Source organism: Onychomys torridus, chromosome 8 (assembly GCF_903995425.1).
Source record: "Onychomys torridus chromosome 8, mOncTor1.1, whole genome shotgun sequence".
Taxonomy (NCBI): Eukaryota; Metazoa; Chordata; class Mammalia; order Rodentia; family Cricetidae; genus Onychomys; species Onychomys torridus.
This window is the reverse complement of record NC_050450.1, coordinates 104,934,479-104,954,497: the sequence shown is the minus strand read 5'-3', so window position 1 is coordinate 104,954,497 and position 20,019 is coordinate 104,934,479. Positions and strand designations below refer to the sequence as shown.

The 20,019-nt window shown below is 48.3% G+C and overlaps 1 protein-coding gene across 2 annotated transcripts in view; it reads right to left on the bottom strand.

Annotated features, from left to right (window-relative positions):
- Sec14l1 (SEC14 like lipid binding 1) overlaps positions 1–20,019 on the bottom strand; it is a 45,580-nt gene that overhangs the window by 14,886 nt on the left and 10,675 nt on the right. For both annotated transcript variants that reach the window (XM_036195556.1, XM_036195557.1), the window contains exons 3-7: positions 5,559–5,708; positions 5,313–5,444; positions 3,394–3,522; positions 2,791–3,025; positions 1,570–1,679 (exon numbers count right to left, since the gene is read on the bottom strand). In XM_036195556.1, the coding sequence (XP_036051449.1) occupies positions 1,570–1,679; positions 2,791–3,025; positions 3,394–3,522; positions 5,313–5,444; positions 5,559–5,708 (756 nt within the window). The remainder of the gene's footprint in view (positions 1–1,569; positions 1,680–2,790; positions 3,026–3,393; positions 3,523–5,312; positions 5,445–5,558; positions 5,709–20,019) is intronic.

The following is a 20,019-nucleotide window of genomic DNA, read 5'->3' as shown; positions in this document are numbered from 1 at the left end:
GGCATCAATCATCTGAAAAGAATTAGTCATACAGAAGTGATTAAGAATGTAGGTAGCTGGGCAGCAGTGGTACACACCTTTTAATCCCAGCACTTGGGAGGCAGAGCGAAGCGGATCTCTGTGAGTTCGAGGCCAGCCTGGTCTGTAGAGCGAGATCCAGGACAGGCACCAAAACTACACAGAGAAACCCTATCTCAGAGCAGGGGTGGTGGGGAATGTAGGTGTTGGAGTCGGGCATGGAGGAGGGTGCACACACCTAACCTCAGCACTCAGTTGGCTGACACCAGAGGATCAAGAGTTTTCTACTATTTGGGGCTGAAGAGACAGATCAGTGGTTAAATATGCTGTGTAGACATACATGTAAGCAAAACACCCATAAACATAAAATAACAAACATAAAAAAATCTTTTTCCAAGTCTGAAGCTACAGTAAGACTCTCCCAAAAAGAAAGTGGAGGAGGCAGGACTGCAGGTCGGGCACCAGCTGCTCCTCCAGAGGACCCAGGTTCAATTCCCAGCTCTCACAGAGTGACTCACAACCATCTCTAACTCCCAGAGAGTCTTTACAGACACTGCACACACATGGCACACAGATATACACACAGGGAAAACACTCACATCAATAAAATAAAAAATTTAAATACATACACAGAAATACATTCTCACCCTAAATAAACTAGTTACCTACATTTCTTTTGAAAAGAAAAGGGAGCCGGGCGGTGGTGGCACACACCTTTAATCCCAGCACTCGGGAGGCAGAGTCAGGCAGATCTCTGTGAATTCGAGGCCCACCTGGGCTACCAAGTGAGTTCCAGGAAAGGCACAAAGCTACACAGAGAAATCCTGTCTCGAAAAACAAACAAAAAAACAAACAAACAAACAAGCAACAAACAAACCAAGAAAAGAAAAGGGAGGTGAGGGGAGGAGGCAGAACAGGACTGTGGGTGCCAGAATCAAGTGGTCCGAGTTATGATCTGGCTTGATCATGCACCAGCTCCAGCTCAGCTAGTTGCCTAAGCCCTCTGCTGCCTTACTCCTCACACTCTACTCACCCACAGAGCTGTGAGGACTGAAGGGGCTGCAGCATCCACTACACAGTTGTCCAGGAAAGGCACTCTTCTGTGGCTGCTGCCCTAACGATTGGTGATTGGCAGCTGTAAGCCCAGACACCAGGCCCAAGGGACCAGGCCAGCCACACATGATGCTCAGCTCCCTTTATCTGATAATGTCCACACTGGCTAGACATAGTAAATGCCTGTTTTCCATAAACCTCACTTCTGTAGGGCTAGGATCTCCCCCAATCTCAGAATCAAAGCTCCATTGTGATGGAGGAGGGGGAGAATGACATTCTCCTGAATAACCAAGTATAATGATATATGTTTATTAAATGTCACAGTGAAGCCGATTTCTCTGTCTGCTAAGGCCAACACTTTAAGCCTGTCGTGAGGAGTTGGTGCCACAGCAGACACACTCCTGGGCATAGCGGACGGGATCAGGAGGAGCTCTACTCTCAGTAGCCCCACACGAGACTGCAGGACCACAGGCAGCAGGCCTCACCAAGGACACTCACTTTGCCTTTGTGTGTCTCCTGGAGCCACTGGCGTAGTCTGATGAGACAGCTCTCCTGGAGGGGGGTCAGGTCGCCCAAGTATCTCTTGATGTAGTCGGCATCTAGTTTGTCTGGAATTGAAGGTGTGTAGTGTTATTGACCACGGAGAAAGAGCCCTGAGTCGCCTCAGAGAGAATGGTGTGCTGGAGTGTGGGCAGGAAGGCAGTCTTTAGGGAGACATCGCTGATAACCACAGGTAAGTAATCGGTCTTTAAGATCAGATCCCCGATAAACACAGGGAGGTTCTCAGCCTCCTTACTTACAGTCCTCCGCCTGTAATTTCAGTACTACTCAGGATAGGCTGATCGCTTAATAGATACACTCATCTTCAACACAGGGCCTGAGTTCAAGAGCACTACACCAACTCCCTTCCCTAGCTGACTGTCCAGAGACAAACAGAATGAAGAAAAGATAAATACCAATATCTTAACAATGTTTCTCAGTATTAGACTCTTCCTATGTTTTCTGATTTTCTCCCCTATTTTCTAAACCTTTTGTAACTAAAAATTAAAAAGTTAGCTGGGTGGTGGTGGCACATGCCTGTAATCCCAGCACTTGGGAGGCAGAGGCAGATGGATCTCTGTGCGTTCAAGGCCAGCCTGGTCTGCAGAGCTAGTCCAGGACAGGCTCCAAAGCTACAGAGAAACCCTGTCTGGGGGGGGGGGGGACCAACTCCCCCCCCCAAAAAAAAACCACTTGTGCTCTGTGTATGTGCTTAGCACATAGAAACTGCACACAAACCGTGGGCCCAGCCCTGATGCTCACTAGCTGTGTGACTATTGACAAGTCACCCAGCTGTGCTATGCCTCAGCAAACCCAAATATGAACTGGGGCACATTCAACCTGAAGGCAGCCATCATTAAAGGGGTAAAACTCATCACTGAGTGCTCAGAGTGGGGGCTGTCCAGAGAAGGCAGAGGACCCGTGTGATGAAAAGCTGCCATCAATCAAAACACACAGCAAACATTTTCTGGTCCCAATCAGTGAACAACTAGAAATAACTTCTATTTAATGAAAAAGAACAAATGAATGTGTTCTGTAAGGGGGAGTCTTGGGAAACAAGGTAAGACACAGACAGATGGCCTTTCTCTTCTGTGCAAGATCAACAGTTCTAGGAGACACAGCTGGACAGAGTCACGGAGTGGGGTAGGCCCATGGGTCCCCAGGCTGTGCCAGACTCACCGTCAGGGGTCCCCACCACAGCCTCAGATGCTGTGCCCGGGCTACTGAGGCCCTCCCCGCTCAGCCCTTCGAGGGCAGCAGCGTCTGGGACCAGGACAGCTGCAGATGTGGTTTGACTCTTGCTTGCTGACAATGGTTCTGATGAGGGCCCCAGAGAGGGTGGGGTCCAGCGGGGCACGAAGGTGATGCCTTCCTCCTCCAGCTGCCGCAGATAGTACTCGATGATTTCTTTCCCCTTCGAGATAAGACAGCTAGGATGTGACATGAACCCACCCTCACCAGTTTATAAAACATTACCGGAACCGGCATCTGGGGGCTGTGGACACAGCTCTGTGGTGGAATGCTAGCTTAGCACATGTAGGACCCTAAGTTCAACCCCTTACCCCCCCACCTACCCACCTCCAAAATAATATTCATTGAAAGCAGTGGTGCACACCTGTGACCCTAGTACTTGGGAGGCTGAAGCAAGAGGATTACGAGTTTGAGTGAACTGTGGAATGGTGTCTCAACAAGAAAACAATAAACTAAAAGACAACCAGGCTGTGGTCATTCTCTCAGAGACTACCACCCCCTTCTCCATAAAATCCCAAGAAAGACACTCACTTTTTTAATGTTGCTGGTATACTGTTTCATGGCAATTTTTTCCACTGTACTTTCAAACCCAAAGAAGGATTTGATATCTAAACTTGCAGACTGTTCGAAACAGGTCCAGTCTTCGTTCTCAGGGTGAACCTGCAAACAAGACCATTCCTACTACCACACTCGCAACAGAGACATCACATCTGCTCCCAGCTAGCTGACCAGTGCCCAGAAGAAACATGTTTAATGGCATCACTGTCAGGAGGAAGGAGAAAGGCAGGACAAAACATTACCCAGATGGAATCGACACTTGAAGGTTCTAATCATAAACTCCTGACTTTCTATGTGACCTTTCACCTCTGGCCCCTTCATCTGCTCACCCAGCACCTGTGGTGCTGTACGTGGACAGAGAAAGAGCCACACTCTGCTGCTCCAGCTCCCAGAGGATAGATATGCCATAGACAGTCGAGAAAGCCCCAGCAGGGTTGAAGAGCCAGAGATGACCTGGCTGGCTGCAGGGTACACCAAGTGGTGGGATGGCTGGTGCATGGGGAGGGGCTGTGAGGACAATAGGCTCCTCTACAGGGACGGCAGTGCTGTGGGCCTGAAGCAAGGGATGACAAGTGTGCCGTGCATTCAATGGTTCGTTTGGATTCTGTGTGGAGGGTGGTGTAGGAGGCTAACAGCTGAAGCAGAGACCAGGAGGGGGTTACTCTCATGCTCTGGTGAAGAAGCTCCTGAAATAAGAGGATGCAGTGAAGACCAAGCTGCACAAATGCTCAGAGCTCTGCTGAGCTTGGCTTCAAAACATCCATCCAAAGTGTCAGAAGCTGGGCCAGGAAAAAAAAACAAACAAAACTTCATATCTGAAGCAAGCGCAAGGCCCTGGGTTCGGTCCTCAGCTCTGAAAAAAAAAAAAAAACAAACAAGCAAAAAAAAAAAAAAACACCAACAACAACAACCAGAAAGCTGACCTTTATTGTCCAAATGTTAAAAGGTTTTTGTTTTGTTTTGTTTTTTTAATAAAAAAAACAGAGCCAGATATTGGGGTGAAAGCTGAAAGATCAAAGAAGCAGAGCAGGCCACAGCCACCACCTCTCACCTCACCAACTCCTCAGCCTGAAAGAGCCTCTGGCTGAAAGGGATGCTTCTGCTGAAAAGTCTTCTAGTTCCTGTCTCCTCACGCCTTATATACCTTTCTCTACCCAGCCATTAAAGGAATGTGTGCTTCCTAAGTACTGAGATTAAAGGTGTGTGCCACCAGTGTTGGGCTGTTTCTCTCCTAGACTGAGTCAATTTCATGTAATCTAGGGTGGCTTTGAACTCACAGAGGTTGGGATCTCTGTGTGCGAGTGCTAGGATTAAAAGTGTGTGCTACCACTGCCTGGTCTCTATGTTTAATCTAGTGACTTGTTCTGCTCTCTGATCTTCAGGTAAATTTTATTAGGGTACACAATATATCACTACAGGCCTTGGTACTACATGCCTTTAGTCTGAGCACTTGGAGGCAGAGGCAGGTAGGCCTTTGTGTATTCCAGCCCAGCTTGCTCTACACAATGAACTCAGGCCAGCCAGGGCTACACAGTAAAACCCTGTTTCAAAAAAAACAAAACAAACTAATCAGGAGCTGAGTGCAAGGGTACATTTATAATCCAGCACTCAGGAGACAAGGCAAGAAGACAGCGATAAGTTAAGGCTAGTCTGGTCTACGTGGTAAATTCCAAGACAGTTAGGGGTACAGAGCAAGTCCCTGTCTTAGAAACAAGAACAGTTGGCAGCCTTGACTGTCACAGTAACATAGCCCTCCCCCAGCGTGCTACACCAACTCCCTGATGTGCCGTTCATCTCAAAGGAGCAACAGCAGCCAGCAAAGGACGAAGAACCGTCCTGTTAACAGTGGCTGCACATGGCCTGGGGCCCCAGGGGCTGGTGCCACGACTCACCGTGTAGCAGCAATGCTCATGGATGATGACCCGGTTAGAAAACGTCTCATTGTGGGCCTCGATGTGCAGAGTGCGTTCTCGAGAATTCAGGGAGTTTTTCTGGACAAAATAAACATAATCGACTCCTGCGATCTTAAAGAAGAGACAAAGAGGGAAAGCGTTTATTAATGGTGCTCTGCGCTGAACATGAGTCCACCATCTGTTGGCGGCTCACAGCCTCCTGAAGCGTCCTCCTCCTCCAGCTACCTTCTTCAACAGCCTGGGAGCGTCTATATCCAGCTTGCAGCGCCTCTCGATGACATGAACAGCCCCATCTTCACTCTTAAATTCGCTTACGGTGTCACTGTCCACGAACATTGGAATCAAAGGACATGTAGGGAACCTCCTTTCATAGGCCTGTGACAAATGGCAGGATAGAAGTTAATGACAGCCATCACTGCTGTGCCCTTAGACAAAAAGCATCTTATCCCCAGGCTGCAGCACAGCAGATCTTCCAGAAGAGGGGAGACCCAAGTTCATGGACTAGAAGCTTTGGCCTAGTGAGGATGGCAATTCTGCCCACATGGGCAAGTTCAACACAGTGCAAGCCCCAGCAGGCTCTTCTTGTAGTTAAATGCAGAAGGCAAAAGAACCAACCTAGCTAACATGACTTTGAAAAGCAATCCAAGGGGAGGATCCCTCACCCTGGCCAGCATCAGAGTTATGCAGTTAAAGACCAACTGCTCTGTACTGGGAGAGACAGAACCCCAGTGGGCCAAACAGAAACAGAAAACAGCGGTGCGTCGCTCCCTCCTCCTCCTGGCTGAGAGGATGACCCCAGGGCTGTGTGCACAATCAGCACCCCCACAGCTGAACCCCACCACACCTCAGGGTCTGCCTAAGTTGATTTTGACAAATGTAGGAATTTGACGGAAGGAAAAAATTAGGATGGTCTTTTTTTTGTTAAATATTTACCATGATCTAAAAACAAAAATCCTCTTAGTAATTAAAATACAACCAGAACATGAACAAAAGCTAGGCATTACGGTGCATGTTAGCAACCCTAGCAGCTGGAAGGTGGAGGAAGGAGGATTATGAGTCCCAGTCCAGACTGGGTTAAGGAGTGAAATCATCATCTCAAAAATGGGGGAAACAGGAGCTCCTAAAGAGCTTAGACACACGCAAACAGCTCCACACAGAAATGAGGATCAGAGGCCCGGAGAGATGGCTCAGCAGTTAAGAGCACTGGCTGTTCTTCCAGAGGACATGGGTTCAATTCCCAGCACCCACATGGCAGCTTACAATTGTAACTCCAGTTCCAGGGGATCTGATACCTTTACATCATTTCACATAAAATAAAGTTAAATAAATTTTTTAAAAAAAGAAAAGAAATGAGGAGCAGAGACACCAGCCACTGGAAGACACAAACAGAACCACACAGGCCACCATCACTGTGCACCACTAGATGATAGAAACAACATACACTAAAAGCTGAGGAAGACGTGGAGAGGAAAACCCTTCAGATACTGCTGGCAGAAATGTGAACCATTGCAACCAATCTGGAAAGCAGTTATGTTTCTAAAGACTGAACCCTCAATATGAAGCCACCAGACCTAGGGGGTGCCAGACATGCAAGCTCAAAGCAGTAACTGCCACATGTCCTTCAGGAAGTGCACACACCTGAAAAGGAATGACCCTACATCTGCACACACACTGTCCACAGCCTAGGGAGCCACACCCACAGGAATCCACTTGTACTGTTTGCTTTGCCCTGAGATGGGGGTCTCATATATCCCAGGTTGGCTTCACACTAACTATGTAACTAAGATGACCTTGGACTCTATATACCATTCAGGAAAAGACAAACTTACAGAAACAGGAAGCCAGAAGTTGTGAGGGGTGTGAGGAAGCGCAGAAGGAATGGCTGCAGAGTGGGTCACTGGAGCACACGAAACGGTACTTGACAGTGTGCATGGACCATATTTCTGCAACGCAGCTCCACAGTGGAACAGGCTGAAGAGCTCACAGCTCACCATAGTAGCATTTTGTGTTATTTTAAAATATTATGAATCAACATGATCTCAAAATAAAAATGGAGGGAAGGAAAGACGTGATGTAATTTGTGAATCTATAGTGTACCTAAGCACCAGGTTTAGTTGGCTCTGCAGCAACCCAGAGACTAGAGAAGTACAGGCACTGCTGGAGGCAGTGCCCAGGCACGGGAAACCCCGTACTTCCTCTGCTGCCTGCACCCTCTATGAAGAAGGCACACGGAAGACTGGCAGGTGCCACACTCCTCTGGAAGATTTAACTAAAAATGGGGAGAGGGTTTATGGCAATGTCTCTAATGAACCACAACCAAAAGCAGATTTAAGGAGGAAATGTGTGACAATGGTTAGAAAACACATTAGCTGCTTAGACTCTCCTGCAACCAGGTGTAGCCCCAAAGCACCGGCATGCTGGAAAGCACAGCCCCTAGTGGACAAGGCTGCCACTCAGCCCGCAGGCCCGCCCATCTGCATGTTGGTAGGCTCAGCCATGAGTATAGCAGAACCCCTCTGCCTGGGCTGTGGCTAGGGCTCAATTCACTCCTGGGTCTCCTGGATCATCACATCTGCTCATTGTGAAACTGTAGGTCATATCCATCTGAACATACAGTTCGAAGGCACTGTGCTAGGCAGCCACGGGGTGGGAAGAGCAGGCAGCAAGTGACCACCACACTGCAGAGGGCCCAGGAACACACACACAGTACTGCCTACTGAAGGAACCCGAGAAAACTCCAGCCTGACTAGGCGGTAGTGTGCAGACACACAGGACAGGCCTTGGGTTTTCACTGGGCCTTGGACCCATTGAGCTCTGTTTACAGTTAGCAGTGAGGGACAGCATGTTCCAAAAGAACAAGGAACTGCAAAGGTATCCCAAGGGTCGGGAATGGAGGAGGGAAGCGGGCAGCCCAGCAGGAACACAATGACACATGCATGGGTCCTTATCTTCCTTAGGGACAAGGCAGCCCGCCCTCCTCCTCCTCATCCTCAGCAGGAGGGGGAAGCGCCAATAGCAATGAGTCCCGTTTTCAGAAACCCAGTGAGTCATGTGAGGACAGCTTGGCAGGAAGGCAGCCTGCACGTGGCACTGATGGTGCTTACAGGTCTAGCTTCACACAGGCCTCTTTCTCTCTCCACTCAAACAGATCCTGAGCTCCACGACAGCCAGAATCTCACAAGTCACACAGTGACCACCTCTCTGTGCACTTCACCACAAACAGCCTCTGGGAAGTTCATTCACCTGCTCAGATCACTCCACAGAGGAGCTCAGGGGGCCCCAACTGAGTGATTCCAGGGAAGAGTGCCACTCTCTGCCCAGCAATGCAGAAAGCATTGCATTAGAAATGGGGCTGGGGCCAGGCGGTGGTGGTGCACGCCTTTAATTCCAGCACTTGAGAGGCACAGGCAGGAGGATCTCTGTGAGTTAGAGGCCAGCCTGGTCTACAGAGCAAGTTCCAGGACAACCAGAGCTACACAGAGAAACCCTGTCTCAAAAAACAAAAAACAAAGGAGGGAGGGAGGGAGGGGGGAAGGGACTGGGAGCTGGCCTTGCACATTCTGTCACTGACATACCAAGAAGTTAAGGACACAGGGTTCCAAACTACAACTCTTCTTAAAGAGCAGACTAAGAACCTACCAAGAAACAGCAAAGGGAGGAAGGAGGCTCTTTGTCAATACCTACAGTAGCCACTTTTAAAACACACCGTTACATTCTTTTTCTTTTCTTTTTTTGAGTAGGTGGCAATAGAGACAGGGTCTTTCTTTTTATATTTTGAGACAGGGTCTGTCTTTCTCCATGGCCAGACTCACAGAGACCCACCTGCCTCTTCCTCCTGAGCGCTCGGCTCCAAGGCAGGCGAGACCACAGCTAGTACTACCACTGCCTTCTTGAAGCTGAGTGGCCCCAGGTGGAGTCTGGAACAGAAGCCGCACTGAAGCCCTTCACTGCCTAGGTAGTCCCACACCTGAGCAGTCTCACGTGGCCAAGCCCCTCCCTTGTACCTTGAGGTGACCAACCAGGTAGCACCTTGGCTCTCAGGCTCAGGAGAGGCTAAAGGGGAGAGAGCTTTTCTCTTCAGAGTGCTCTCGAGCTCTCCCCTCCCTCCATGCTCCTTCATCCTGACAGTATCAACCACAGGGCAGGGACCAAACCCTGCCTCTCTTCGTTCCCATGGAAATAAGAACCTCAATGCCTGAAACAAGGTCTTGTTAATAAAGTATTTTACATTATGGAATAAGAGTTTTCCCACACAATCCAGCAACTCTAGTCTTTGCTTCTCACTCAGCATGGCCCACGAGTCCTGAACACTGTGAGCACTGGAAACTGAGGGATACGGGAAAGAAGACTGGGAAGGCTGGTGTGAATTCAGTCTCCAGAGTTCACAGACACCAACACCTAGTGTTCAGTTCAACAGCAGCTACAACCTACGAGGCTCCCAGCCAGTGGAAAAGTAGCCCCTGAAGACAGAAGCAAGCTGGTCTCATGGAAAACTTACTTCCCTAGCTCTATCCTATGGGAGGGCCAAGAAGCAAAGACAGGACACAGCTGTAGTGTGCAGGACCCAGGCAGGCAGTCCTCAAAACAATGGTTAAACCACCACTACCCATGAGGAAATCATCAGAAAACACACCTGCACTTGTCCAAGCCCCACGCAGGACAGCAGGGCAAAACCCCTCTCAACGTCTCCTTCCCCACTCCAGCGCACAGGCTGGATGGGCATGGAGGCTGGACAGGAAGCCTCTTACTTTCAAAGCTCCATTCTACCCCAAGAGCCACACAAGAGCCAGGGGGCAGTGGCAAGCCCAGAGCTGTCCTGTCTCCCCAGGGCACATCCTAAGCACACCCAGCATTCAGCACACAAAAAGTCAAGGAAGGCTGAACAGAACCAACTGATGCTGGCCCAAGTCACTTCTTCAGAGGGCAGGAGTGCTCTGAGGCCTCTTGAAAGGAAGACTGGCTTTGGAAGGAGAAAGCTATGGTGGCCATTTGCACACTTCGTGTTTAAGGCAGCAACTGTCTGAAAAATAAAAACCCTAGGGCCTTATCAACTTGCCTGCCCCAGAAGGAAGCTGCCTCCTGGGTAACTAACCCCTTCCTCCCACCTCCACACCCACTCTTCCCCTTTCACAGGGTTCTGAGCCTGCAGCTTAGGAGGTGGCAACAGAGCTCTGAGCTCTTAACCAACTTCTGGACTCCATGTTGACATACTAAAAGCTAGCACTGTGCTAAAGAAAACCGTATTTAGTGAAGGCGGATCGACTTTGAATTAATGAGCTGAGTACTGCACGGTGCCAGGAAAACTTATTTCAAAGAAATTCTGTTTAACGAACAACTCCACCCCACCCCAAATGAACTGAGTTCACACCCAATTTGGCTAACAAACCAAGCTAGCTGTTTTCTAGACAGCTGAGATGTTCTGGGGTACTAGATATGACCAAAAAATTGATTATCAGACACAGGTTTACCCTGGAGGGAAAATCAGTGAGTAAATAATTTACACCATAACCTATCCAATGCTACCAACAAAGAAACAAACATTGGACACATTTGAGAGGCAGACTGACTGAAGTCCCGGCCTTGCCTATCGAGATAACAACAGTGGCAAGCTGCTGGTCAACTCCAGAGAAGCCTTTGAGATTCCTGCACCAAGTACAGTTTCCTAGGAGGAGCCACAGATGCTTCCGGTGCCCTGGCCCTATTGCTGCAAGTCAAAAGCACGGGCTGCAGGGGCAGCTCAGAGGTACAGCATGTGCTTACAAGTGCAGGGCCTGGGTTTAACCCCAGTACCACTCAGGAGGGTTGAAGGCCTACGGACACCTAAGTCTAGATAATGACAGGCCGGCTCCCCAGGGAAAACTGCTTTAGATCACAGGTCATTCTTTTGTGGGCTTGTGTATTCCTGACAGAATGCCACTAGTAAAACCTACCTCTTTCTAGGCTTGATGGCACACACCTTTAATCCCAGTACTTGGGAGACAGAGGCAGGAGGTTCTTTGTGTTTAAGACCAGGCTGTCTAGTTTACATAGAGAGTTCTGGGCCAGCCATGACTACACAGACCCTGTCTGAAATTCTGCTCAGTAATAACAAACTAAGGTTCTAAGTTACAGGCTTCTGGGTGCTCACACTCAGTTTTTGGTTTTAAGATGGTGTCTCACCAGGCAGCCCAGGCTTGCCTCAAACTCTTGAGCCTCTTGTGGTAGACTGCTGAGCCCATGCTCGACATTGTGTTCATACTTAATAATACATTTAAAGAAAACTAAAATTCTAAAAACTTGAGCCCCTTTGAAAGTTATGACCTAATTAGTTTCGACACACCTCACTACACACCCAATCCAAGCAGCCATTTCCACGCTCAAGTCTACACCACTGGCCTTACAACTATAAAATGCACAGGGGAGTCAGCTAGGTGACTATAGAGTCCCCTCTCTCCATCCTCAGTCCCAGTCTAAAACTAAGACATGCATATAAAAACTTGATAGACACCAAGCTATTCCCCCAAACCATCTTCTCTAAAATTAAACCTATTTGAAGTTTAAATATGAACTTCACCTTAGAGAAACGGCAAAGTCTATGGTGCTGATCATAGTTCAGGTGCTCTAGTTCAGAAAAGCCCGATGCTCAACCCACAAGGCTGCATGGGTAAAGAAAGGACTCCAGTGCACCCACCAAGCCAGCTCTCAGCTAAAAGCTTCTATTAAAATGTGAATGTGCTGAGGTGGGGGTGTGGTGGCTCAATGCCTCTAATGGGGCAGAGGGAGGGGGGAGGCCTGGGGACAGGATGGGAGGACAGGAACAGAGACAGGCAGATCTCTGTGAGTTCCAGGACAGCCAGGACTGTTAACACAGAGAACCCCTGTCTAACCTCAAATTTGTGGCAATCCTCCTGCTTCAGCCTCCCAAGTGATGGGACTACAAAGCCACTATGACTGGCTTTTTTTTGGGGGGGGGGAGGTGTCAGAATTTCAATGCAACCAACACTGGCCTCCTGCCCATCCTGAGCCCAGGGTGACAAGGACCACTCAAATCTACTTTATATGGTTATGTGGAGGAGACTGCTCCACACTGCCTCTGTGGCTTCTAGCTGAACCTAATAAGGACCAATTAACTTGACAGCTAAAGCCTTGATTTAACAAGGGCATCTAGATAGTCTATCTTGAAATACTTGTATTTCTGAGAGCGTGTTAGGTGGTTCTAGCAGGAGACTGCAGCTACTTGTACACCCTTGACTGAAGACCAGCCCTCCTCTATTTGGAGAACATCGTCCTCTTCATTATGGAGCAGTGCTGGAGGAAGGGGACACTGGACTAGCCAACCAGATCAGCCAAATCAACCAACCCTAGCTATCAATGGGTGACAGGTGTTGCAGCCAGGTCAACTTCACATCCAGAAATACTTATATTATTCTTTTAAGAATTCCCTTGCAAAAGGCCAGAGAGATGGCTCTGTGATGAAAAGCATTTGCTGCTCTTGCAGAGGACCTGAGTTCAGTTCCCAGTCACAACATGGCAGCTCACAACCATCTCTAACTTCAGTTTCAGGGGATCTGACAGTCTCTTCTGACCGCTGGCACCAGGCACATACATGGTATGCATGCATTCATGTAGGCAATCACACATAGACAAAATTTTTAAAAAATATTTATTTATTATGTATACAGTGGTCTTTCTGCATGTTTTTGCCTGCACACCACAAAAGGGCATTAGATCATATTAAAGATGGTTGTGAGCCATCATGTGGTTGCTGGGAACTGGATTCAGGACCTCTAAAAGAGCAGTCAATGGTCTTAACCTCTGAGCCATCTCTCCAGACATAATTTTTTTAATCTTATAAAAAAAAAGAATTCCCAGGTAAGACCACGAAGAAATGTTCATAACAGTAACCGACTGAAGGGAGCAACTGAGTCTTCAAATAAAGTTCAAAGTCTGATGGAGCACGCCTGGCTAACTGCATCTTCCAGTTCATTAAAAAACTCAACCTGTCCTCATTCATGAGCCTGTTGCTGTCTGAACAGTTCAAGACTGGCATCGCAGAAAGCAGCCTGGGGATGCCACACCTTGTACATGCTTAAGTCCTGCAGATAACCGTTCTTGACCTTTCTGGGTGGCTTCTCTGGGTTATGGTCCCTACCTACTGCACACAGAGTTCTGCAGCAGGGTTGCCAGCACTGTTGTCACCATCAGACAAAATGTTTGAGTCAGGGTGGGATACACACCATTTCCTAAGTTATTTGAACAACATTCCAAAAAGTAATATACCGAAGTTGGAGAAAGGTTTCTATGTCATTACTAAAAAAGCAGGACAGTTTGCAATGGCAGACTTATGACACCACAGGCACACAGCAGAGTCCCTGGGGGAGGGGAGTGTGGCTCTGAGCAGACTATAAGTCACCAGACTTCATCAGCAAGAATCACACCACACAGGACACTAGTGAGGAAAGTCTAGGACGAGGAGGGAGGCTCCAGAGCCGTGTTCTCAACCTTTCTAAAGCTGTGACCCTCTAATACAGTTCCTCATGTTGTGGTGACCCCAACCATACAATTATTTCTTTGCTACTTCATAATTTAATTTTGCTGTTATGAACAGTAGACCAAGCTGGCCTCGAACTCAGAAATCTGCCTATCTCTGCCTTCCCAGTGCTGGGATTAAAGGCAGGCTCCTACCATCTCTGCATGTTAAAGTGAGGAAGTACAGTGAGTGTTCTGGGATTTGGACCCTGCTCTGTTCTCTCCAGGACAGGGAGACACCATTTCAAACCACAAGAGAAGACTTGGCATCAGGATTTGGAATGCACACACAAACACACACACACAGAGGGCGGGCACACCCCCAGTGCTCACTGAGCTGCCGGTTCATCTTCCTCAACTTAAAACACGGTTGAACGATTAAGAAGTGCCTAGTGTTTCTGAGCCTGTCCCATGACAGGCTCCCAGCACAGTTTGCTAGCTAAGGCTGCACACTAACTTCCTCAGGGAAGGAAGCAGTGGGAAGTACAGCCTCGGGCACACTGCCAGGGCCAGTCGAGCTCTGCAGACCAAGGAGAGCTTGCCAAGTCTGCCCACAGCTCAGAAACTAAGGCTCAGCTCTGGGGGTTCCTCCCCTGAAGTACTGCATGTTGGACGTGCCTCCCACACGCCGGGCAAGCACTTCATTATGGCACTAGAACCCAACTCTTTTTCTATTGTTTATGTTGAAAGCAGGTCTCCTTAAGTTTCCTAGGATGGCCTGGAATTTGCAAACTGCCTGTCTCAGCCTCCAGAGTAACTGAGATTTCAGGCTAAAAACACAGGGCCTGGGGGTTGGGGATTTAGCTCAGTGGTAGAGCGCTTGCCTAGCAAGCACAAGGCCCTGGGTTCAGTCCTCAGCTCAAAAAAAAAAAAAAACAAAAACAAAAACAAAAAAACCACTGGGCCTGGCCAAAGTAAGGATTTCATTCAGCGGTTCTCTGAAAATGCACCATATAAAAACCTATGTTCATCTAATTCACATGGCAATGATCTCTCCAGGACCCTAAATGTAAGATGTAAAATTCATGAGGCTTTGTTGGAAACCAGTTACTTTAATGTGTAATTTGCCAATCATAAAAAAAAGAAACCAGATGTAACTGTCGGCATCTTGGTCTCTCTCCCTTGGTCACACAGGCAAGGATCGGACTCAATGGTGAGCTAGTACACTGTTGCTGAAGCACAAAATACAGCCCCGAAGGTGTAGAGCACAGAAAGAGAAGGTTTCTAAGACACAGACTGGGGCTCTGAATGATGACAGGTCCTCTAGAATGTGCCTCTAATACAGGCCGTCCTGAATCAGCCAGCCTGCTGCTAGCAGTATTAACATTCCCTACACAATGAGGAAACACAATCTGGACTCATGTCAGGAACGGGGTTCTGTGGTGGCCTGAATAAGTGTCAACATTAGCCTGGGTTCCCAGAGCCCCAGAAAGTCCACTACTGTTCTCAAGACAAAAGCCTTCTGGGCACTCTCACAGTTTGGTACTAGAGACTGACCCCAGCAGCATGATGCTCCCACTGACTTCTGGATTTTTGCTTCCGTCCCTCCCCTCTACCATCATGTATGCCGCTCAGTGGTCCCCTCTGAGGCCTGTCATTTGAAAACAAACTGGAAGGCAGTATGACAGGGCAAATGAGAGCCTGAAACTCCCAGATGGCCCTTGACTGGCATATGCCATCCACCCAAAAGACAGAAACCCAGAGGGCCATGAACACCAGGGAGGGGCACTCTGACAGGCTCAGCAGGGCATAGGTAAGCCTGGAGGGATCTGAGGCGGGGGAAAAACCAAGGGAAGAAAAAGGAGAATGGATCTCTCTCTCTCTCTCTCTCTCTCTCTCTCTCTCTCTCTCTCTCTCTCTCTTGAGGAGGGGGTTGAGACAAGGTTCCTCTGTGTAGCCCTGGCTGTCTTGGAACTCACTCTGTAGACCAGGCTAGCCTTGAACTCAGAGATCCGCCTGCCTCTGCCTCCCAAGTGCTGGGATTAAAGGTGTGCACCACCACTGCTGGGCTCAAGGGGAAGTCTCTTCAAGCAAGACTGTAAACTGGCCCCTGGGCAACTGAGTGTTGCTCAATGTCTAAAGGGCTGGAGGAGAGCTTGGGCTTGCTCTAGTTTGCAACACAAAGTCAGCCCACTGGGGCAGTTGCTGTGGAATAATTCTCTTGTATGGTGTAAAGATTTGTCATTCGAGCCCAGCTGTGGTGGTGGCGCACACCTTTAATCCCAGCACTCAGAAGACAAGAGGCAGGCGCATCTCTGTGAGTTCAAGGCCAGCCTGGTCTACAGAGTGAGATCCAGGACAGGCACCAAAACTACAGAGAAACCCTGTCTTGAAAAACCAAAAACCGAAACCAAACAAACAAAAGATTTGTCACTCAAATTGATTTAATAAAACGTTGATTGTCCAGAAGCCAGGCAGGAAGAGATTGAGCGCAAGAGCCAGACTAGGAGAACTGTGGGAAGAGGAAGGGGGTTGTCAGAGTTGCCAGCAGGTATAGAGGAAGCAAGATGAGAATGTCATACCGAGAAAAGGTACCAAGCCATGTGGCTAACCACAGATAAGAATTATGGGTTAATTTACATGTAAGAGCTAGTCAGTAATAAGCCTGAGCTACTGGCCAAGCAATTGTAAGTAATATTAAGCCTCTGAGTCAATTATTTGGGAAGCAGCTGCCAGGTAGTTGGGAGCTGCTGGTGGGACAGAAACTTCTGCTTACAGGCAGTTCCTTGGCCGGCAGTTTTAAAGCTCATTCATTTGTACAGTCTGATCAATAATGTGGCTCTGCAGCATGTTCCCATGTTAGCTACTGTTCCTGGACTTGTGCTCTTTGCTTTGCAAAAGCTGGTTCAGCAGCAGGCTCCCTGTCAGCTACATAGGAGGCCAGGCTGGTCTCTAGACCAAGCCAGATGGCCTCATCAGACAGCCTGTGGAGACTGCTCTGCTGCCCACTACACACCTGAGAACCCACACAAGGGAACGAGCTGCGTCAACTCTCCAGAGAATCACCAGATTCCAGAAGGTAGATATTGGGCTTAGAATCATTTTCCACCCCCAATGACACATGGTCCTCCTCTGCCTTACTGCTACACAATTAATACTCTCTAAGTTTCTTTAAAGTTCTTTAAAGTTTCTTTAAAGCCATGCATGGTGTCTCACGCCTGAAATCCCAGCACTCTGGAAGCTAAGGCAGGAAGACCACAAGATCAAAGCCAGCCTGGATTATACACTAGGAGAGGACAACTTCCCCAGTCCAGCAACCTTGGAGGACCACAGCACCCAAGTACTGCACCAAAGGGACAGAAGGGTCTCCTGTACATGTTCAAGACTCCTCAGTCAACAGACCACCCACCTGGACACAGACTGGTTAATACAAGGACATGTCCCCTCCCCCTGCAACTACCAACCACTGGCTGGATTTCAAACAAAACTCAGTTTAAGGATCTGGCCGATGTGGATTCCTAAGAGTAAAGCAACACCTCTGTGCCCAGGACACGTTCCTGGCCAATGGGAGTCTTATCATGCACCCAGATTGGCCTCAAACATTCCATCTGTATGTCTACACGCTGGGTGTTGAGATTAGAGGTGCGCACCACCCTTACTCCCAGCTGACAGCCCTTTAAAATACCCCAAGTGCTGAGCAGCCGTTTTATTTATAATGTTATTTAAATGGGTACCAACAGAGTAAAGGAAGCCCAGTGTACCAGCACCTGCACTCCCAGCCCCTCACGGAGACTGGGATGGGAGGATTCAGCCAGGAGTTTGAGCCAAGCATGGCCAGACCCTCCATCAAAAACAATCATGCCAGGAAACTAGAGGGCAGGGGTACCTTATTCAAGGGCAAACTCCACAACAACAGCACACATCCAGCTGGTCCTGACAACTGGGACACAGACCCATGCAAGTCCAGCTGCTGGTCTCTCTACTAAGCAGCCCAGAGACTGCTCCACCCACCACTTCCCTCCACTGAAATCCTCATTCCTGCCCACCAAGTAGCTTGTGCTATACTTGGCTCTAACACATTGGCGGCGGCGGCATGTTAATCCCACTCTTTTGTGTTAAGGTTCAACTATTAAAACAGCATCATCTGCTGCTCACAGAAAAATAAACAAAGCCAACCACTGCTGCCTGACAGCGCCTGGCCACAAACACGTGGAAAAGCAGAAGAACTCTAAATGCGGACGCACAATTTTTCAGTTATCAAAATAAAAATCCCAACATTAGCCGGCCCCCACTAGAGAATAAAAGGACATTAGGGCTGGAGGCAGCTCAGTTTGGGGAATACTCTCCTAGCATCCTAGCATGTAGGAAGCCCTGGACTCAAATCACCAGAACCTCCCAGACCAGGTGTGTGGCACAAGCCTATAACTTCAGTACTTGAGATGTGGAGGCAGAAGGCCCAATGGGGAGCTGAGGGTCCTCCCCCAGGGAGATGGAGATGGAGGCCAGCATAGGTGAGACAGCCTGTGTCCAGAAAAAAAGAAAAGGATAAAACAGAAGGGAACAAACCAAATATAAATGCACCTCCAGTCAGTCAGTTCTGCAGTCCTTCAAGTCAAGCACAGACAGCTGTTTGACTTTTCACAGCGTAAAAGATAATCCATGGCCTTCTGAGAAAGCATTTGGTGTTTCAGGGAACTGCAGCGGTCAGCTTTAAAAACGCCATGTGTTTGCCCACAGAAAAGAATGCAATGAGCTATGGAAATACTATCTGGTGCCATGAACCGCAAGCAAAGCCGTGTGGAGTCAGCAGGCCAGTGGAGGAGCTGGCCGAGACAGGCCAAGTTCCCACTGCTATCAGCTCTGCGGCGGCGTCAGGCTTCAGTCACAGAAGACAGGAAGTCAAGAGCAGTCCAGACTGACGCCAGACCTCGAGGGACAGAGCCACCTGTGGAAAGCTATTGCTTCATCATCCCACTTCCACAGCAGGCTGGGCGCTAGCTGAATGGGAAAGCCAGTGCCACATGGACAAGGCCCTGGGTTTGAGTCCCAACACTACAGAAAAGAGGAGATGTAAATCATCCTCTCCTTGGAATGACTGAACTGGTCTGAGTCTACCCAAGGTAAAGGATGGGCTGGAACTGGGCTTGCTTGCACATGCCTTAGTGCTCAAGAAACCATAGGAGGATCATGAATTTGAGGTCAGATTGGGCTACAGAGCAAGACCATGTCCTCAAACAAACAAGTTCAAAACAAAACAACACACGTAGAGAGGAATGGAATTATTATTTTTTTTTGTTAATATTAGAGTAAGAATGTACAGTATGGGCTGGAGAGATGGTTCGGCGGTTAAGAGCACTTGTAGAGGAACCAGGTTTGGTTCCCAGCACCCACACAGTGGCTTACAGCAACCTGTAGCTCATTCCAAGGAATCTGATACTCTTGGACTTTGCAGGCACCAGGCACACATATGTCACACATACATACATACAGATGAACACTCATACACAGAACAATAAATCTTAACAAAATCAAAAAGTATAGTGCAGGGCTGGCCAGATAACTCAGAAGGGAAAGCCATTTGAACATAGGCATGGTTCCTGGGACCCTCATGGTGTACAGAAGGAATCGACTCCTGCTGCCTGTCTTCTCACTCCATACACATTATAGACACACAGAATACATGCTTAAAAATATTTAAAATGTACATTACACCTCAAAGTCAAAAGGCAGAAGCTACCAAAATGTTAATCAATGAATGAATGGATGGATATGTACATACACAATGGATTACATTATCCAGTCTTGAAAATTAATGAAATTAAGTCGGGTATGGTGGTACTCGCCTTTAATCCCAGCACTCAGGTATCAGAGACAGGCAGATCTCTGAGTTAGAGGTCAGCCTAGTCTACAAAGCAAGTTCCAGGACAGCCATGGCTGTTATACAGAGAAACCTTGCCCCGCTCCACCGAAAAAAAAAAAAAAAAAAAAAAAAAAGAATAAAATTGCCAAGTGAAGTAGTGCATATCAGTACCTGATGGCAAGACCCCAGACTGTGCGCCTACCACTACAAATTCTGGTTCAGCAGTGTGAATGCAGAATGGTAAGAACTGTTATTCTAAACAATGACATTAGCCAGTAAAAATGCAGGTGATGGTGTCTGGGAGCCAGTGCTGCAGGATCCCATTATCCACAAATCAATTTACTTCTGAATATATGTACCTGAAACTTTTAGTTCTGG